The following is a 19,750-nucleotide window of genomic DNA, read 5'->3' on the forward strand; positions in this document are numbered from 1 at the left end:
TGATGGATAAGTGTGTAATGTGCCCAACTTTGACCCTGCACACTGGGGTTCATCCCCTCTCTCAATAACACATATATATATATATATATATATATATATATATATATATATATATATATATATATGTTATTGCCCATCCCTAGGAGAGAGGGGATGAACCCCAGTATATATATACATATATGTATACACACTTATATATACATATATATATACACACTTATATATACATATATATACATATACACACACACACACACACACATATATATATATATACACACACATATATGTATACATACATACTTTTTTTTTTTAAATCTGATTACTCCATGGAATAAGGTAGAATAATCGATCACTAAACTAATGGATAGCAGCAGCAGCCCCCATACGCATGCACATTATAATGCCACAATGGCTTGCCTCGTACGCTCTTATGTGGAAACTTCATTCAGCAAAATGCAGACAATGTATGTTGTCAGGAGTGTTTACAATCAGCCCTCTGTCTTCTGGGCACAAATGTCTCTTGAGCTTCTGAGGGCAAATTGCCCAAAAGAAATCAAACATTGTCAACAGAATTACAGCGAATGCTAGAGGCACAGAGTGTCCTTTCGCATACACACTCGCTATAGTCCCAGATTCGCAATAATCAAACTCATCGGGGGAAATGTGCTCCACAACGGATGCAGCCTGTGCCAGTGGGGAAGAAAATGCCTCGAGCCGAAGCAGTTGTCAATCAGGTGCTCGAGCAAAACAAGAGTGTTTTGTGTTGCTTCAAGGGGTCATAACCCACTGTCGCATTCACAATCCAGAGATGTATTGGCTAATACTGGCTGCCTGTAGCTAGAAGGATGCAAAGAATTGGGTCGGCAGATTGTTTCTGTGAAAAAAGGGGGAATGGCAGGAAAAGCTAAAACAAGAGCAGAGATGACAATCTGCCAGAATCAAAATGAAGCAGAAATCACTTTTACCAGCTGCAATACAGTTTTTTTAATCCATTCAGATAATCCATGTTGTATCACAGCTTTTTTGAAAACACATTACAAATTGAAAACGTATTCACGCGGTTGCCTATGCCAAAATGCACTAAAACTCTTCCTGTATGTCTCAGCATTGAAAGACATCACGAGCAAAAGAGCCGTACCAACCAGAACTATTCCGGCACCATGATACAAATAATATATCCATAACATAATGTTATCTACCAAAACAGATCCGGATTATGCATGTTTTAAGGATCCTCCCAACAACATCGACAGTTTCAAACACGCGTGACAGAAGTTCCCTTCTCCTATTGTAGAAGCCCGTGCTATGCAACATGACAACTAATGTACATCACGCTTGGTAGCAGTCTCATGAGGTTAAAGGCAACTTCAGAAAAACAGCAGAACTCCCTGGACTCCTGAAGCTAAAACTCCTTAGGACAGTCAGTTGTAGCTCATCAGCATCTGCACACATCAAACACACACACACACACACACACACACACCCCTCCAGCCACTTAAGACAAGCTCAGCTCTTACTAATAGTTGCATCATTACTGTGGATTAATTAAACTAAGCACTACATCAAGCCAAGTCTTTCCCTGTACTTAAAGTCGATGCATTACCGTCTCCACTATGAGCTACTTACACAGTTTTCCAAAGCAAATTCATTGTTGGACAGGAGGTCGCAGAGACAAAATGGGCGAAGTCATGAATGGATGCTTTGTCATCCTAAGACGTATCGCTTCACTGCAGGGAAAACGGTGGTTAACGTGAAGTGTGAAACAAAGATGGAGGGTGTCTCTGTGGCAGACACTCGCAACATATTTTGAAGGCAGGTTGTGAAACAGCAGGGCTGCGCCGTCTTTGATCAGAGAGCATAGGAGACAGCACCATGTCAACAGTTTACTCTCATCCATGTCAGCTGTCCCCTGTGGGCAAAGGATTAAAGCCACAGCATCTCCGATAGAGCGGAGCAGACAGGCAACATAGCCGGCGCTGGGCCCGAAGGAGACGGAGGAGCACTGCACGGCACTAAAGCAACATACAGAAATTTGAAATCCAGATTATGTAGGTTCACCGATAGTTGAAATGAGATGCTCTATACAGAGTTTGGTCCAAAGGGTATTTCTTTACATTTAGACGTTTTGAAAGTTAGCCTGATTTTTGAATCTGTACGGTCTTAGGAAGCATGGAGGAAAGGAAAAGCTTCAAAAACACCTACAGAACAACAGCTTGTACAATGTCTAGGCATACAAAATCATTTTCCTTTCTTCATTGCCCTGAGGGCAGTTAAATCATCTACAGCAGCACGAAGCCACGCGATTTGTTCCATAATATCACACTCAACAACACGCTAAGAACCCCTGAGAGCCCTTGAAAAACAGCAGCCTAACAACAACCACAGGAACGTTTAACTTCCATTAGTCATTGGGGGCCCGAGTTAAAATATCAATCTTACCACCAACGCTAGCATGAGGTAGGTGAAGGACAGCAATGCCGGCATGTCGGCGTCGCCAGGAGGATTGTTTGGGGATGGAAAAGCTATCAACATCCGGCATTTACAGCGTCACTCACACATTAGAGTGCTGCTGTTAGGTTGGTTTAAGCAACACATTTCCTCAAGCTCACTATAGTTATTTTTTCTCTCTACAGATTGCATATTCGCTTACAGAGCCAGTCTATGTGGGACCAAAACACAGAAAATAAACAGAAATGTATTCAGCTTGCTGTCCTAATTGTGTGGTACCACTTCTGAAGAAAATGCATATCTAGAGAGAATATCGCCACCCTCATTATTTACACCAAAATAAGTGTTATTGCTTATTATCAACAAACAAGAGTCAGATGTGACAAACGTTTGATTCACAAATGTGATTCATGTGAAAATGACGTTTTTAACGTTTTAACATTCAATGTTATTGAACTTCAAATAAACAAGCACACAGCTCTCCATGTAGCATCGGGGGCGCAGCTTCAGGACCCCGTAGCTGCTCTCACGTTTCGAAAACGATCACAGCTAATTTTGGGAATGTACACTGTTATTATCTCGCATGAAAACAAGTGCTTTGGGGGGGGGGGGGGTTGTAAGTTATTTCTGGGTACAATGATTTCAAATAGAAGTTATTTTCATACCTTCACACAATACATATGTAGTCGTTTGGGGCCCTTTTAGTTTGGCCCCCCCAGACAGTGACGTGCCTGAAGATAAAGACTGCCCCTGGTGTTGTTCCAGGGAAGCAGACAGAAGGCCTATTTCACTGCTGTTCATCCCCACGAGTGAGAGACACCACTACGCAATGGCAGGTGCATTGCTGAGGAAGCACGGTGTGGATTGTGTAGTTGTTTGTAGGAGCGGTTCTTCCCGCTCTGAACAGGCATGTTTTTGAACGGCACAGTAAGAATAAATGAACACTAATTAGGCCCGCACGCAAGCAGTGAGTCATCAATGAATCTATGCAGTGAGTCATCAATTAATCTATTATCTCCACCCATCCACAGTGACAGGCTGTAAAGGCTAAAGCTGTCAATATTCTATATTTTGTAACCATCAACAAATCCCATGAACGGACCAGAACCCACAGCGCATTAGTCCGTCTCTCAATACTTCACAGCAGTTAATAGTGCATTTGTTGGGGACTATTTTCAGCTGCACGTGTGTGAGTGAGTAATTACGGAAGCAGGATGGTGCCTAAAAATAAGACTACTGCGCCCGTGTTAATGGGAATGAAGGAACAATAGTGTGGCTCTGATATGTTGTTCAGCATTTGTGGATATGGCACAGAGGAACACTTTTTACTGGGATCAATTGGGATTTTTTGACCGTAAGAAAGACATAAAATAGAATATCAACAGAACTAACCTTTAGGGCAATAGGATAGGGCTGGACGATAAGTCACTATTGTAATTAATCATCTTTCAATGGAATCAAATTGTGATGAAATCATGCAAGATATTGTGATACACTAATAAAATAGATAACAAGAAGCATATAGTAACTAAAACATCTCCGAAAATCTGAAACTCCTTCGTTCTATCAATTGATTGTCTTAATCAAATGAATCTGTTTTTGTGTGCGTGCATGTTAACAGTCAGTGTAAATCTGGATTACGTTTTTCTTTATAATTTCACTTTATACTGTTCACTTCATTTTGCACTAAAGTTCTTAATTTAATAAAAATTTCTTCTTACTTTTTCCGTATGTGGACTATATATTTAATGAACTACTTTAACGTGAGCTATTCTGTGATATAAATCGTAAATTGAGATATGAAACAACCTTTATCGAGACAGAACATTTAGGTATACAACAGGATAATCTTAGAACTGTGCACACACACACACACACACACACACACACACACACCTCTTAAACCCTAAACCGGCAATGACACGTGGCAGTGGAACAAAAATAAATCCCCAACATTACTGAAGTTACTTTGTGCAGTCAAGAAAGGATGAGTTTATTGAAGCCTAATGATCAAGGGAAGGTGAACTGGGCTTACTTGCAGTGTGTCCGCGATAAGTAATGTGGGCCTGACACTACCGTACTTCACTGTGAAACAAAACTAACTTCCCTGGAGAGCATGGACTTCATTAATAGGTGTTTCACCAAAATGTACGTTTAAATAAAGTCAATTATTTTCCAACTCATCAGTCAGCGTTGTTATCGTTGACATTTTCCTCCAGCGCCGGCCTGCTTCACATGCATACAGCTACGTACAGACAGCAGTTACTGAGGGAGAGGGAAGTGCTACTCTTGCACCCATCCACATTTTCTCATCTTTTCCTTCACTTAGAGGGCGAGAGAAGGCATATCATTACGTTTACTAATTAGACAAACTGCAGTCCCAACAACTTTTACATTATTCCGTCTGAATTACCGGTAGTAGTGAAGAGAAGTAAGCTGTGTTTTTCTGAGGCACCGTGAGTGCATAGAAGGGCAGAACTCTCCGTGCAAAACTGCTCTGTATATGAGGAACAAAAGTGCATTCTGAGGGAGACAGCTGCCGGTACAATCTCATCTGCAATGCATGGCGTCTGTCAAATGTGAGAACATCTGCTTGGCTTTCTGTTTTGGTGAATAACTAACACGTGTATTTATGACACACACACACACACACAACTACATTTCAAATGTACTCATATTATTGCGAATGCCAAACAGCTGCAGTGTGTGGAGGTTTACGTGGTTACCACCGCAAGTCAAGATGGTGAACCAATGTCGGGGGTCGAGCATAGAAAGAAGGGGAAGTGGAGCTTGATATTGAGAGTGCGTGTGTTTCTCGTTTCTCGGGGTGGTGGGCGATGTGGCTCGATATTCCCAGAAGTGTTGGAGTCACACAGGGACCTTGGACGGGGACTGCCAAGATCAGCCCAAGATACGGAACAGAGAGAGCCGAGCCGTCGGGCTGAAACATCAAGCTCAGAAAGAATGAAGTAACAACTCAAATCCCAATGCAGATATTTAGGTCTACACAGCTAAAAGGTAACTAGCAGTTTCAGCAAAGAGGACGTTGGCACCCTTGGGCCAAAAAAAATAAAATGCAGCCATGTTAAGTGTAATTAAGCCCATTAGTCTAGAGTTAAAATTGATCCTTCAGTAACTCAATGAAGAATGAAACTAAAATGAAAATTTCCATCGATGGCTCGTCTTAATCTTCTTTTTTTTTTGCATATGGTGCGTGTGCATGTCAAGGCCTGTCTGGCTTCTTTGGTCATCATGTTAATTGACAGGAAGTGCTACCGCACATTCAACACAGCTGAGCTTAGCCATGCAGGGTGCTGAACACCCTAAAATACAACTTCGGAGCAAGATATAGAGACAAGTAAAAATGGTGAAGTGACAGAAACCCAACTTTTAAATAAGTCGAAAACACGACTACACACACACACACACACAGTGCATTACAGCCTTGTATCTCCTCCCGAACAGAAAACAGCAGAATAGGACGAAGGTCAAAGGTCAACTTCCTCATTATGCCACACTTACTCTGCAGTCTTTTCTCTAAATGCATCTGAAAAAGAGTGGATGGGGGCATCTCTTCATAAGCAAATTCAAGTGTCAACAACTGTCAACCCACTCTCACTTCACTCACTCGCATTTCCTTCAGATTCCACCCTCTTAAAAAAAGCTATTTTGTGAGTATTTGTATTACCGTACTTGTGCTTTAAAATACAGACGTCAGAAAAATGAGGCCTGAGCAGTGCATCATGCGTTACGCGGCTCTTCAACCTTTTACTCCACGGAAGAAACACAGTGCATCAAATGAGTCCGTGTATGAAGTATAATTCATTTACCATTGTCCATGACAATTGTCTTGACTCAATTTTAATTTTTCAAGTTAGCAAATGGCCAACGGGCTGATGTTTTGGTGCGCTGAATTGCATCACAGGTGTTCTTTCAATGAGACAGTAACACGGGCAAAGCGTGAACCACGTTGAAGCAGCATCGGCTATCGAAGAACAGACTCACAAGTAGCAGAAGACATTTGACCAATGACATGAGGCAATACAACTAAACTGACATTGTTCACAATACAACGCGAACAATGGAAAATGCATTATACTTCATGCACGTACCTAGAGGAAAGTCTCCGGTGTATTCAGCCTTCCATGAAAAAGAAAGAAGAAAACAGAACACATTCTGGGATGTATTCTCTCTACTCAGAACTTCTGAGTCAGAAGAAGCTGGGAAGAAACTGACTTTCCTCAATTAAAACTGCATGACTTCCTGTGGAGACGTCTATGTTTAACATGGAGACTCACATGCAGACTGAACACAAGCGATGGTGAAGGTATATAGTAAATCTGAATTGTGTCAGTGTGCATAGGACAACGCTGGCACAGCAAAGTAAGTGCATTAAATAGCTTGCCGCGCTGACTGAGTGCATCAGGGGCTCTGATGAAAACCATTAACAAGATTAAACTAATTCAGGGCTTGTGACCTCTTTACTAGAACAGCTATAGCTTGTTCCCCTTCCAGACGACAATAAACAATCCTCCACACATAGTGGCAGGACCGTACATTACAGCTCTGACGATGTCGTGACGATACGTGGCGATTGGATCGCTTAAGAGCCGAGAGCTTATGAGGTCATTCCTGAGGACACGGTGTGCAGCTCTGCGTGACCTGTCCCGCGATTGATTCTGAAATAAAATCAGCTGCCTCTGGTGGATACATTACACTCCTCGTGCATTACTGCTGTTCATGAATGGGGATGGTTGATTACTGCCGATGGAAGTGGTTCCATCTCACGCAACAGGTAGAGCGCGACACAGATACTGCCGAGCCGGTAATTTGATCGCGGGACACCCGGGGTGATAACGAGTGTTGTTGTTGCTCCGGTGAAGGGATTTAGTTGTAAAATACTACTATAATAAAGCTGCAAATTCTAGAAATGATGTGGAATCAAATACCTCACTGCTCACTGGCCAAATGACTTAACGTTGGCCATACATAACACCACTGCATGACTTTACATGCATCACTTCCAAACAGGCTCTCCGTGTGTGCCCGGGGGCCAAACAAGCAGTCAACCCCCCCCCCCCCCACCTCTCTCTCTAAATGCTTTTTGATGTTGAACTCTAAATCAATACTTGAAGGTTAGATTTAGAAACGATAAATAAAGCTATGAAGACCAATGCATTTCATACCTCTTTAGCAGCCTCACTAGTGTTGACTGTACGCAGTTCTTTATGCCACAAGAACCAGGGAGCAAATACTAATTCTGCTTTTCACTTCCTTTTTTGATATAATACAATGAATGAAAGACTGACATTGTTTCATCAGTAAGCTGTTATGTTACTTCCTGTGTTCCGCTGGACATTAAGTTAAGGTCGAAACAGGATGTCAGTAGTATTTGTGCTGCTTGCTGGCTTCATGCTTGCTTTGATTAATAATATCGATTTGTTTTTTTTTATCTTTATGTCATAATTCAAATTACATTTTATTTTGCAGTTCGTTGAGGTTTTGCACACTGAAGCATTCCCAAGATCCACGATGTATTCATCATCCACTTTCATGTTTTAATTTCATTACACTACCTAAAAAAATAGCACGCTTTAAGTGTAATCGTGAGTTCAAGAAAATTAAATCATTTCTTTTTCACACCAAGATATTGCTCGTCTCCACTCATCCCCACCGTTTTGGTGACTCAAATTAAATTGTGTTTCCAACTGTTAAAAACTCATTAATTTTGCTATAACAGAATCAAAAAGGAATAGAAACACAGAGATGTTATTACCAATGGTGGCACCTTTTGGTGTCAGATGGAGTTTGTTCAAAAAATGTATAAAATCCAACCTGTGTTTTTGTCAACTGGACCTATTTGGAAATTATAGCTGATGTCCACACAATATGCCGCTGAAATACTTTAGAGGTATTTTGATGGAATAAATCTGTTTATATATATATATATATATATATATATATATATATATCTCAATAAGACGGCCACTAAAAAGGACATCTGCTCCGACCATGGCTCCTCTGCATTCACACACTTATTTGGCCTTGCTTTCATACGTGGCAGCCTGATAGTTGTCTGTTAACATGTAAAAGTGAATCCCATGCGGGTCAAGTCAACAGTAGACTGTCAATAGACGACCATAATATCGCCCATTGAGCATATTTGAAGCCACCTTGGCACCAATTGCATCCTACATGTAGTCAAACGTGCAGCAAAACAGACCCAAGGCTAGTGCACTTTAGATTGAATGCACACTAACGCAGCAGCGAACAAAGGCTGAAAAACAGCTTTCAATTGAGCAGCACTCGGCCAAGACTCAAGGTAGTGATTCCAATCAGGCAGTAACACCACAGCCGAGAGGTGAAGCCGATGTGGGGGTGCATTTAGTAGCAGTTTATACGGCCCGAAACACGCTCATCAAAGGAAATACAAAGGAAATCAACGGATCAGAACCAAATGTAAAAAAGTAACTCTTTAGTGAGGTACAGCATACAAGAAATAAGGCTCTCACAATGTAGCGCCACTTCTGATGGGATTTTAAAATATATATATATATGTTTTGATGAAGGTGATATCAATAACTGTGTTCGCACGATTATCATCACAGTCAACCATGATGGTTTCTGCAAGCTCGGCCTTCTCTCAGCTCTACCGAGGCGCTTTCCCTCCTTTGTGCAGATTCAGAATCTTCCGATCGCTGCGAAGATTGCCATAAGCTACCGCTGTAGAGATGCACCTATTGATCACCTGGAGAACCAAACCGGCCAGATGCCAGCTGATCGGCCATGACCCATGATCACATCTACACGCGTGTACCACTGCTGCGCGATTGTTTTTTTACGTCGGCACACACAGTATCGTTACAGCGGCACACACTCAGCATGTCGTCTGTGTGGAGGTTCCTCTCCAGCTTACAATACATAATCAAAACTACTGATGCCAATGATTTGTCTTAATCAAAGCAAGTATTTAAATTAAAATACAATAATGCATTTCCTAATCATTTGAATTGTTTCATGCAAATAATCAATCAAGATGCCCGACAGTATCTCATAACAGTGTTTGCTGTTTTTCTGTTAAATATCGTTGTTAACTGAATATCTTTGTGTCTTAGACTGTTGTTAGTACAAAACAAAGATCTGGGAAGATGAGATGGACATTTTTCACAATTATTTTTACAATTTATAAATGAAGTCTTGTTGAAAAAAAAGTAATTGACGAATAATCAAAGCAGTCATTGGTTTCAGCCATAGAGTAAACAAATCCAAGTTTTAAAACATTCCCAAAGAAACCTATGATGTCACAAACTCTAAAGCCATGTATTTCCACAGTCTGTGATTCTAACACAAGGCAATTTTTCATTTGAACATAAATTAGATTCAAGTCATAATCAGTTGCCTTTAAGATACCAGAGCCGTCTGGTGCCATCTTAGAAAAGCTCCACTTGTCATCTCGGGTATGAAAAAAATATCAACAGGAGTTGTTTTATCAGGTATTAAAAGATCCTCCTAAAATATGAGACACTGATAATTTGTCAATATCTTGCTACATTCTACATGTACTGACTTTCATGGACTTTTTTTTATTTCCGAGAAAACACAGATGTGCTTAACCGTTAGCAGCAACATTGAGGAATATACTGCCATTTGCTGTAAACTGTCCATCTACAATAGATCTACTTTGGGCCATGAAAACAAACACAGCGATCTAACACAGAACAACACGTACAGAAACACTTATAGAAACACCTGCATCCAACAGTGTCCAGTCATGCCTTTCTCTTATTCTAGTTCTGTATATTTTCGATCAGAAATCTAGGGCATGCAACCATCAATTCATCTGCAAATTAGTTTCTTGGTGAATTGCTTGGCCTATAAAATATTGGAACATGGTGAAAAACGGCTGTTAAAATGACCCACAGTTTAAGGTGATTTCTTCAAATTATGAATTTGTCTAAAACCTAAAGATACTGAGTTTATTATCAAGAGCAACCATCAAATCCTGACATTTAACAAAGGGGATGTTTGCCTCTTCTTTTTTTTCTTACATAACTAAAACAATCATTACAATAATGTGTGAGTTTTCTGTCAATCGACTGTCAACGTAGAGTAAGTGCTGCCATCGCTAAGATGAACGACCTTAATACTTCCCTCTGAATCCTCTTCACCGACTACTTCAAACTTCCTGTCGACAGCAGAAATATATTCACAGGCTTGAATACGAGCTAACCTTTTGTTTTCTCTGAAAGCGACCACGTTAATTTCATAAAGATGGCATTCAGAGATTTCACTCGTGCCGTGAAGCTTCTACGTTTTACTCTCAACGTTACAGCGATGCCTCGATGCTGTTGAGGCAGAGTGGTTGCTAGGTTTCACCTTCCTGAGAAGTGTTGATGATCTCTGGAGTCCCTGAGTGACTAGAGGAGACCTGGGGATAGGGCTCCTCCGCTGTGGTAAACACTTTGCGTCGTGTGGTTTAGCAGTAAAAATATAATACAGTGATATGATATACAGCAGCCATCACACATTCAGCTCACACCAGAGTTTGACAGATGAAGCAGACACGCAGGAACTTGTTTGACAGTGCGGCTAAAATCAATTTCCACAAATGTTCAACAAATTCAACTCTTGACCACATCGTCCCTTCACGGTATAATGAAACCGAGAGTTGTCTTTTTTGAGGAACCATTAAACAACGTCTTTCTGAAATATGAAAATGTCAAAACGAAAAGGCCATGGTATTCCACTCCCTAGTTAATTAGGGTTCCACTACCGGTACGGTTTGGATGTTTGTGTTGAAGAACAGAAACATTTGCATTCCCCAAAGGGGAAGGTGTCAACAGGATCGATAGGGTCGTCTCCGAACTCCTGTTCTGCCTCAAAAAACTAGCTTACTCAGCAAATCTTCTCCCTTGGACGCCGCTGAAATTAACCAACACCAAAATGTCACACTAGCTGCCGAGCATCCGAGAGAAAGCGTTCAGATACAAAATAGTGAAACACATGGAAAAGGCCACCAAAATGCTTTAATTTTTAATAACACCAATGACCCCCACTTATCGTTGTTTTTTTAGAGCTTTCTCACGTAACAGAGAAAGCTCCCATGGAGACAAAGTGTGTGAAACAAAGAGAACATCAATCTGAACGGAAACCCGAAGGAAAAGAGCCGGGGGAAGAAAAAGAAGGACTTAATGAAGTGGGTTTAGCACTGGAGTGGAAATCAACTCGGTGCTGAACTCAACTATTCCTCTTCATTTGCCACGTATGTCCAATGCTCACGATGAGTGACCCTTAATAAGGCATCACATAGTTATCAACTCTGATCGTTGGTGAACCACTGTAATGTGTTTGTGTACGTCCCAAAATAAACAGTATATCATCAAACTATGATGAGATATGTCGAGGCAACCTGCTCATCATACTTACGAAAAAAAGACGACGTTTAAATTCGAAGAGCGCACATTTTTTTAATGCCTCGGTAGATTTATTTCCAAACTGCCTTATTCACTGCTGTGTCTCTAATTTCTGTGATAGGAAGAGTGTTAGTCATCGCTGCGTCAAAGATAAGGTATTAGGTGTTTAGGTGTTCGGGTGCTGGTAGCGACAGCTGTTTGCCCAACTTGGCAACGGACCGCTCCAGACTTCCTACAGTCAGAACCTTCAAAAGGTAGAGCCAGTTTATTCAGCAATGAGATGCAATCTGCATCTGCTCTCTCCACAGTGTAGTCTTAGTTCTGTAAATTGATTTTATAAATAGCCAAACTGGAGAAGACCGAGCTGCTAATTAACAGGTGCTAACCCCAAAGATAACTTATCTTTTGAGCGGACTTTTCAAATCCGAAGGTACATCGTTTATATATCTACATGTAGCCAATTGGTCACATTTCTTTAATAACTTCTAATGGATCATAATCACAAACGTCTCCAAGACTATATGTTTGGCATCTATATTTTTGTTTTAAATATTTGTTTTACTTTCACATCGATATCAGCCTCTACGATCCAACAATAATAAACTATCTTTCACAATAAAAAAAAAAAAAATCTATGTTCAAAAGCAGCTGTGTTTTTTGTCACTGCCAAAGATCTAAGGGCCGTCAGGTTTGCATGCCTTCGTTTCAAGCCTAGGCATCATTTTTCCGTTTCATTCTAACAAAACAACCGTCTGTCCCGACAGTAACAACCTTGAACACTTTCAACTAAAAGTGACCTAAACGCATAGCAACAGAAGGTATACACGGGTATATTTCAGGCATTTTCTACAGTTGCTGAAATAACTACATAATTTATGCAAAAGGGTAAACTTCAATTCATCAAATGCAACTTGACTCTCACTCAATGAGCTTATTTTGCATTCTGCAGAGCACCTTGAGCTTGACAACACATGCACAGCCTAATCCCACATCTTCAGTGATTGTCGCCATAATTCACGGCAGAGAAAATGAGCCTCGTGGACGCGATAGCCTACTTTTGAATTTGCCTTTCCTCGCCTCTGAAAAAAAAGACAATCTTGAGAGCACAAAGCAAACACATGCTCATTTGACCCACAATGGCACAATGCAGGAAAAAGGGGGGGGGGGATGAAGCCTGACGGTCCCATTGTGTCCAGCATCCACAGGGCAGAGTTGACTGACAGTCCAGCTGTAAGTAAAGCTGACACAGTATCGCACCGCAAGACCGTCACAGGGCAAAGAGGACGAGGCGACTGAAGGACACGGACATTTATTGATATGGCGAAGTCCTTGAGTGCAGCAGTACACATCCTTCAGTGACATCGCCTTATTGCCTGGACATTAATCACCATCGTCCTGAAGCACAGGAAATAAGTGCACTCTCTTCCCCAAAAGCATTTATCCTCCCTAGATTCAGCCAGCCTGGTCTAATCTGGTCCGTGTGCACGTGCGTGTGTGCGTGCCTGCCTTGTTGGTTGCATGTTGCTAGGACAGATGAAATGATTTGGTGTGAAGTGGCTGTGAGTCATTCTAAATGATTAAAACGCTACTGTGACCGGCTTGGAGTATCTTGGCTGAAGATGGAGTGAACTCAACCGTACACACCAAGTAATGAAGTGATGACTGATTGCCTTGATTAACATAAGTTATACAAATAAACAGCTTAATCACAATAAACGTCAAATTACTATAATTACCCTTTAAATAAAAAAAGCATTGTTCTCGTAATGTTGGGCTCATATCAACTGAAACAGTCCCCGTCAGTACTGATGCCAGACATCTCCAGGCAGGACCAGCTCACCAGTAATCGCCGCCGGTTGCTTCGGCTACGTAGCGGCTCCTGGAAACGGTACGCTAGGTATCGATTCTCTTCTAATTCAATTACAATAGCATAAACTAAAGAGCAGTGAGAAACAAGGTATACGTGGTGGAGTATATTTACTTCTTCTGTATCGTACATGCACCTTGCAGGGGATCAATGAAACTCCTCTCATCCAGCAGATTTCTTAAATGTAACCCGTTGACTTTTGAACAGCTCGTAGCGCTATGAACCAATGTTTCTAGGAGGGGGCCCCCGGTTTGGTTTTTGGCGGGTGCGTGCTCGTGCTGGTGACGTGAGAACACATCCTGCCAGCAGCGAAGACGAAGACGGATCGCTAGAATCCAGATGTGTCCAGTGTGGGATTTTAAATGTATATATATATATATATATATATATATTTTTTTTTTTTTTTTAAATCTGCTCGGCAAATAACTCACACATTCAACGGATTGGTTAGACCTCGAGAATAACCACAACGCCTTTGGATGAACAACACTGACTGTAAATAGAACTCATTTGTTTACAAGAAACCTCTACAGGGCACCTTTAAAAGGAGCAGCACAGCCTCTAACTGCCAACATGCTGCACTTTCATCATTTCATAGTAGCATTTCATGTTGCGTAAATATATTCTATAAATATAGACCGGCCTATTGATTTGATTTCTTAGTGCTTAAGATGACTCTTTGGTGTCGGAGCGCACAGCAATGTTACATCTAGTAGTGTGGGACTACAGAGCAAGTATCTCCTTTTAAAAAGCTCAATACATGACCACATATTTTAAATTATGCTGATATGAAACATGTGTTAATAAAGCAATTGAATGGATCATAAATTCTAAAACTATTACAAGGTTGCAAATGTTTACTTATGCTGGAAATTATGACCAATTTTTCAAACAGCATTTCCCATCAGCAAGGACATTCTGCAATATTATCATTGAACCCAAAATAAATCATTCACACTCTAATACGCGTTATTCTGCTCGCGTTTGTAAAACTGTCTCATTTGTCTGATCTGCCCCCCCAAAAAATACAGTTTTGATATTTACCTTGAGGTTATCGTAAATGTCATTCATTTAACATAATTATCCTATTTTTCAAAGGAGTGTTGAAGCATAAACCGAACTGATTTTATGTTATCAGTAACCATAATTTATAGAAGAAATAATAACAATGTAGCTCATTTCACAGGCTAACGTCAGGCAGGTGAAATGAAACCACCGCTGATCAGTTTAGAAGAGAATACCGTAACGCTGCGATGGCGGCCACCACACAACACGCCAAGTCACAGCTTCCCTTAATAACAAAATTGCATCGCATACAAAGATGATCCAGTCTAATTAGACACATTGATAAGCTGCTCATTAAATTTGAAAGCAATAAGCAAAAGATGAGAATCGCTGGCAAAAAAAAGAAAGAAAAAAAAAGAAAAAGAGGATAAACAGCGAATTATCTGCACGGGTGAAAAGTGATTACAGTCGCAGTGTTTCCCCATCGGACCATTTAGAGGGTGGCACCGGCAGCTGGTGGAGAGACAACAGACAACGGTGCGCTGAGCATATGGTCTACAAACCAGGAGAAAGTTACTTTGGAGATGCTACGTCAGTACCGTACATCCAACCAATCCTCCAGAGGACGTGGAGGAGGACCGTGATGATAATGATGCCGTTGCTAACATCGGTGATGTCCAGGCAGCTGGCATCCTGCTGGCACCGCAGCACATCATTAATAACATTAACAGCAGGTTTGCTCACTAGCATTCAGTGCAGTGGTGGTGTAAATGGTCATTATATCTGTTCAAAAAGTTATTCACCGTGCTACAGATTATTCCCCAGCTGTACCACAAGGCTTTGCACCTTTATCCATTTCTGTTTCACCGTATTCAGAGAACATGCAATCATTTCCTCATTACTTAAGTGATGCAATCAGGAGAATTTCTATAATTAATGACAAGCTATGCCTCTTACGAAGACTACGGAGCTGCAATTCCACCCACACAACTTTAAAAACAAACAAGTAGAGTCTTCGCCAACCACAACTCCTGATATCCCTCTTAAAAGATTTGCATAGCTCCATGTTACTGTAGTGAGGGAAATGTTGTGGGAAACACACGAGATACATTTGAGTCAGTGAGAAGACTGCTTTCTCCAAACAGGTTTGATCATTTTATAATCTTTTTCCTCTACATACACGCTGCAGACATAAATTCTCTAAGATGTCGTGAAAATCGTGCCAAATTCATAGACAGCTATGTTTTTAAATCCGGTGTGCATTGATTTAAGAAAGAAAATAATCCCCCCCCGTCCCTTTCAAATCTTCTCTTTTCATGTGATCGAGCACCGGTTTGGTAACACCCTCTGTGATGTAAACTCTAAATTCATATTATTGAGATTTAGGTCACCCTGCCTAGTCGGTCGATAAAAGCATTACGAGACAGTGTACAAGTAGTAAAATTGGATTTATCCTCCACCACCTGGAGATGGTCTGTCGGTCAGCCTGTATCGCTGCGTCTCAGAGGTCCGTTGAGACAAATGCCATATGAGGAAAAACTCAAGACGCGTTTGGGGCCTGGAAGGCTGCTAGTCAATAAAGCTGCAAACTAAGAATGGGGATGCAGGGTACTGGGTGGGGGGGGGGGGGGGGGTTGACTCAGAGAGGAACCATTCTCCTGTGCTACATCACTGTGAATTCACTATAGAGTGGTCTCGTGTGACGTCACAGTTTTAGCTGTCGGCCATGTTGGAGTACACAAAGCCACTGGCATGCACGGCTGAGTCGCACAACCTATCGATCATGGTGAACTTTTGTGCTGTCTTTGGTTGTGGCAGCAGAGCTGATAGAGACAAGAAATCATTCTTTCGTTTGCCAGCGGTCATTACACATCAAGGAAATGACACGAAGGAGCTATCCAAGCGACGTCGCGAGAAATGGCTGTCACGCATCTCTCGAGATATAAAGGAATATCCTGCCTCTGCTTTTGTTTTGGAAAGAAAAGTAAAATGATTTATAAAAGTAAGTCGATAGAACATGGAAATCTTAAATTAATTTTCTAGATATCCACACCCCTGATAATATATAGTCATTGTGTGCATGTGTGTAGCCTGTAGGAATTAACTTTAAACTAACCCCTAACTTCAACACACACACACACACACACACACACACACACACACACACACACACATACATACATACATACATACATACATACATACATACATACATACATACATACATACATACATACATACATACATACATACATGTGTGTGTGTGGGGGGGGGTGAAGTTAGGGGTTAGTTTAAAGTTAATTCCTACACACACGCACACAATGACATGCACGTACAATGTAAACAAACACACGTGTCTGTGTGCACTGAGTAAACATTGAATATTGCTAAATATCGGACCAGATCTGTATATATTTACCCTTCCAATGACGAGATGAGAATTATCGACGACCGTTGCTTTGACGTCTCGGACCCATCCACTGACAAACTGATTATAAGCGTCGAGCCCTTTGTAGCACTCCAACTCGTCTTTCGTGTAAGGACTGGGGGTGTTACGAGATACGCGTAGATGTTGGCGTAGTTTACCGATGGAAGATAAGTAGGATCGGCACTGAAACGATCTGCACTCATCGTATAGGGATCCAAGTTACCAATAACCTTCAATTTGGCCAGGTAGCGAACCTTTGATGCACTATCCAGTGATTCAAAGTATGGTATTTTCGCCGCACTTCCTTGTTTACTCGCCGCCATGTAGGATCTGTATGTACTCCAACATGGCGGACAGACCTCGTAACTAAGGAGATCGTGACGTCGGTGAGACCACTCTATTGGAGATGATTTGTGCCATAGAATAAAAACATCCAATGAACTAGAAGTCCTTCTAGTGGCTATAATGATGTGAATACTGTTTAGTTACTACTTTAAATGCTTCTAATGGTATAACAATACAAGCAGACTGATGAACTACTGGGTAATTACTATCCGACTATATTAGCATATCACAAAGCCATTAGTGTGAATGTGTGCTAACAAGTAAGACATTTGCAGTGCAGAAATGCCAATTAAATTGTAGTAACATCACATTGTTTGTCCACAAGAGTGCACTACATTCATTTCATAAGTGTAAAATGACTTGCTCAGTAGATAACCTACCTTTTCACAATTATTTAATGAACAAATATAATGGTGCCTTAACAGAAATGGCATGATTATCCGTTTATGATGTTATATAGGTCAATTTATCATTATTTTGTGATGATTTCCAGACTCTCAAATATCTATATAGGTATCAAAACAATAAAAATGTTGGAGCCATTGGGAAAATCTTGGAAAAGCAGTATTGAGTGGTCTCGTGCTTAAGTTATCCCCTCAACCCAATCATAACCACGCCTGTTAACGTCCAACCGACCCATCAATCTTTAATAGTTCAATCTGTAGTGGCCCAGAATCTGATGGGTCACACATTTGTGTGCAACACCATTCATCTCAAACTGGTAGACTACTCCTGAAGCCGATATTCCAGGACTATATCTGTGCGCCAATGGCATTAATCGCCCCTCATACATGCACATGCATCCAACAGCGCTAACTATCTCCCTCATCCTCATTTCTACCTACGCACATGACAGCCCGCAGACACATAAATTATACCTCCACATAAACCACGACAAAAACTACAGTAAGCCTATTATAATAATGACAATTTAAAAAAAAACTTGTGGACTCCTTATAAAACCACAATAAAACTGCAGGATTAACAGATAACGAAATACTGTTAATTCCACAGGAGATAAACCATCAAAATGTAATTCCACAAAGCATCTGAAGTGCCTACAGGAATGATACATTAGCTGACCTTACATTTCCTGAGATAGATACATTCTTGAGACACCATGTTGTATGAATAACCAGTGTTGTCGCTAACACGTTACGCGTCGGGGTCAACCAGGAGTTGTTTAGCGGGGACTAAATGTTTAGCCTGGCGTTAAAGCTGGGGATAGTTTGCGCCATTGTCCAGCTGCCTAATCAATAACATGCACGCAAACCACGGAGCCTGAACGTGTCAGCGTTAACACACCGGGTGGACGTTAAACTCGGCTCGGCCCTGTACCGTTAAACCGTTAGCGGAACCCAGGCTGAACGGTGCCTCTGAAAAAAAAAATGTCTTTATTCGACAATGAAAAGTCGCTTTTAGCCTTCTTTATAAAAAACTAACAAATGCAACACTGTGGACTCTCAGTAGTTAGGCTACACGCATGAAAGCTAACACCCGTGTTGCAAGTACTTACCAAGATGACAGTCTTTGTGTTTGGGCAAGGTTAAAAACATTAAGGATAAAATCCACCAGTAACTCGTTTCCCGTATTCTCCGCATGTTAGACTGCTCATCGAGAGCAACAAGAAGGCAACGGGTGACAAAGTTCGAGTCTTTTTCTCTTCTTTAAAGAAAAAAAAAAAAATCACATACACACGACCGAAGCAGGGACGAAGTTGGCACAGCAGCCACGAAGGCAGAGCATCAAAGTAGTGCTTAGCGATTCGGCAGAGTCACTGTTTTTCTGCTGTTTTTTTTAAAACGACAAATTTATTCGCCTCCAGTCCGAGCGGAGGCTGTCTTCAGCTTCGAGGAATGAAACGATACGCACGCTACGGCTGTGCAAAAACAGTTCAAAATGTGCTGGACTCCACCGTGCCTGTAGCGGGCTTCCAGATAGCGACATTCCCGTAGTGTGGAAGGGTCAATCCGATCAATCGCTGTCTTTAACTACAGCGGAGGGGAAAAAAGTGGTCGAATATTATTGATTGCACGTGGTCATTATTAAGTGATTATCCGTGGCGTCAGCGTGACGAAGGGCAATGCACAATGCGAAGAAAAGCTGTGCTGGAAACGTCCCATTCTTCCACCCAGGAAGTGGACTGGCGGTCAGGCATGCACGGATATCTGGCTGCTGGTCCCATCTACAGGACAGGCTGCGTGAGAGAGGGAGCCAGCGCGGGGCGGGGAAGCAGCGGAG

At 41.4% G+C, this 19,750-nt stretch overlaps 1 protein-coding gene across 1 annotated transcript in view; it reads right to left on the bottom strand.

Annotated features, from left to right (window-relative positions):
- Window positions 1–19,282, bottom strand: part of ca16b (carbonic anhydrase XVI b) — an 88,145-nt gene extending 68,863 nt beyond the window's left edge. The window contains exon 1 of the mRNA XM_079297154.1: window positions 19,026–19,282. Coding sequence (XP_079153280.1) covers window positions 19,026–19,110 — 85 coding nt within the window. The 5' untranslated portion in view covers window positions 19,111–19,282. The remainder of the gene's footprint in view (window positions 1–19,025) is intronic.
- Between the last annotated feature and the right edge of the window lie 468 nt (window positions 19,283–19,750).

Source organism: Melanostigma gelatinosum (assembly GCF_949748355.1).
Source record: "Melanostigma gelatinosum genome assembly, chromosome: 3".
Lineage (NCBI taxonomy): Eukaryota > Metazoa > Chordata > Actinopteri > Perciformes > Zoarcidae > Melanostigma > Melanostigma gelatinosum.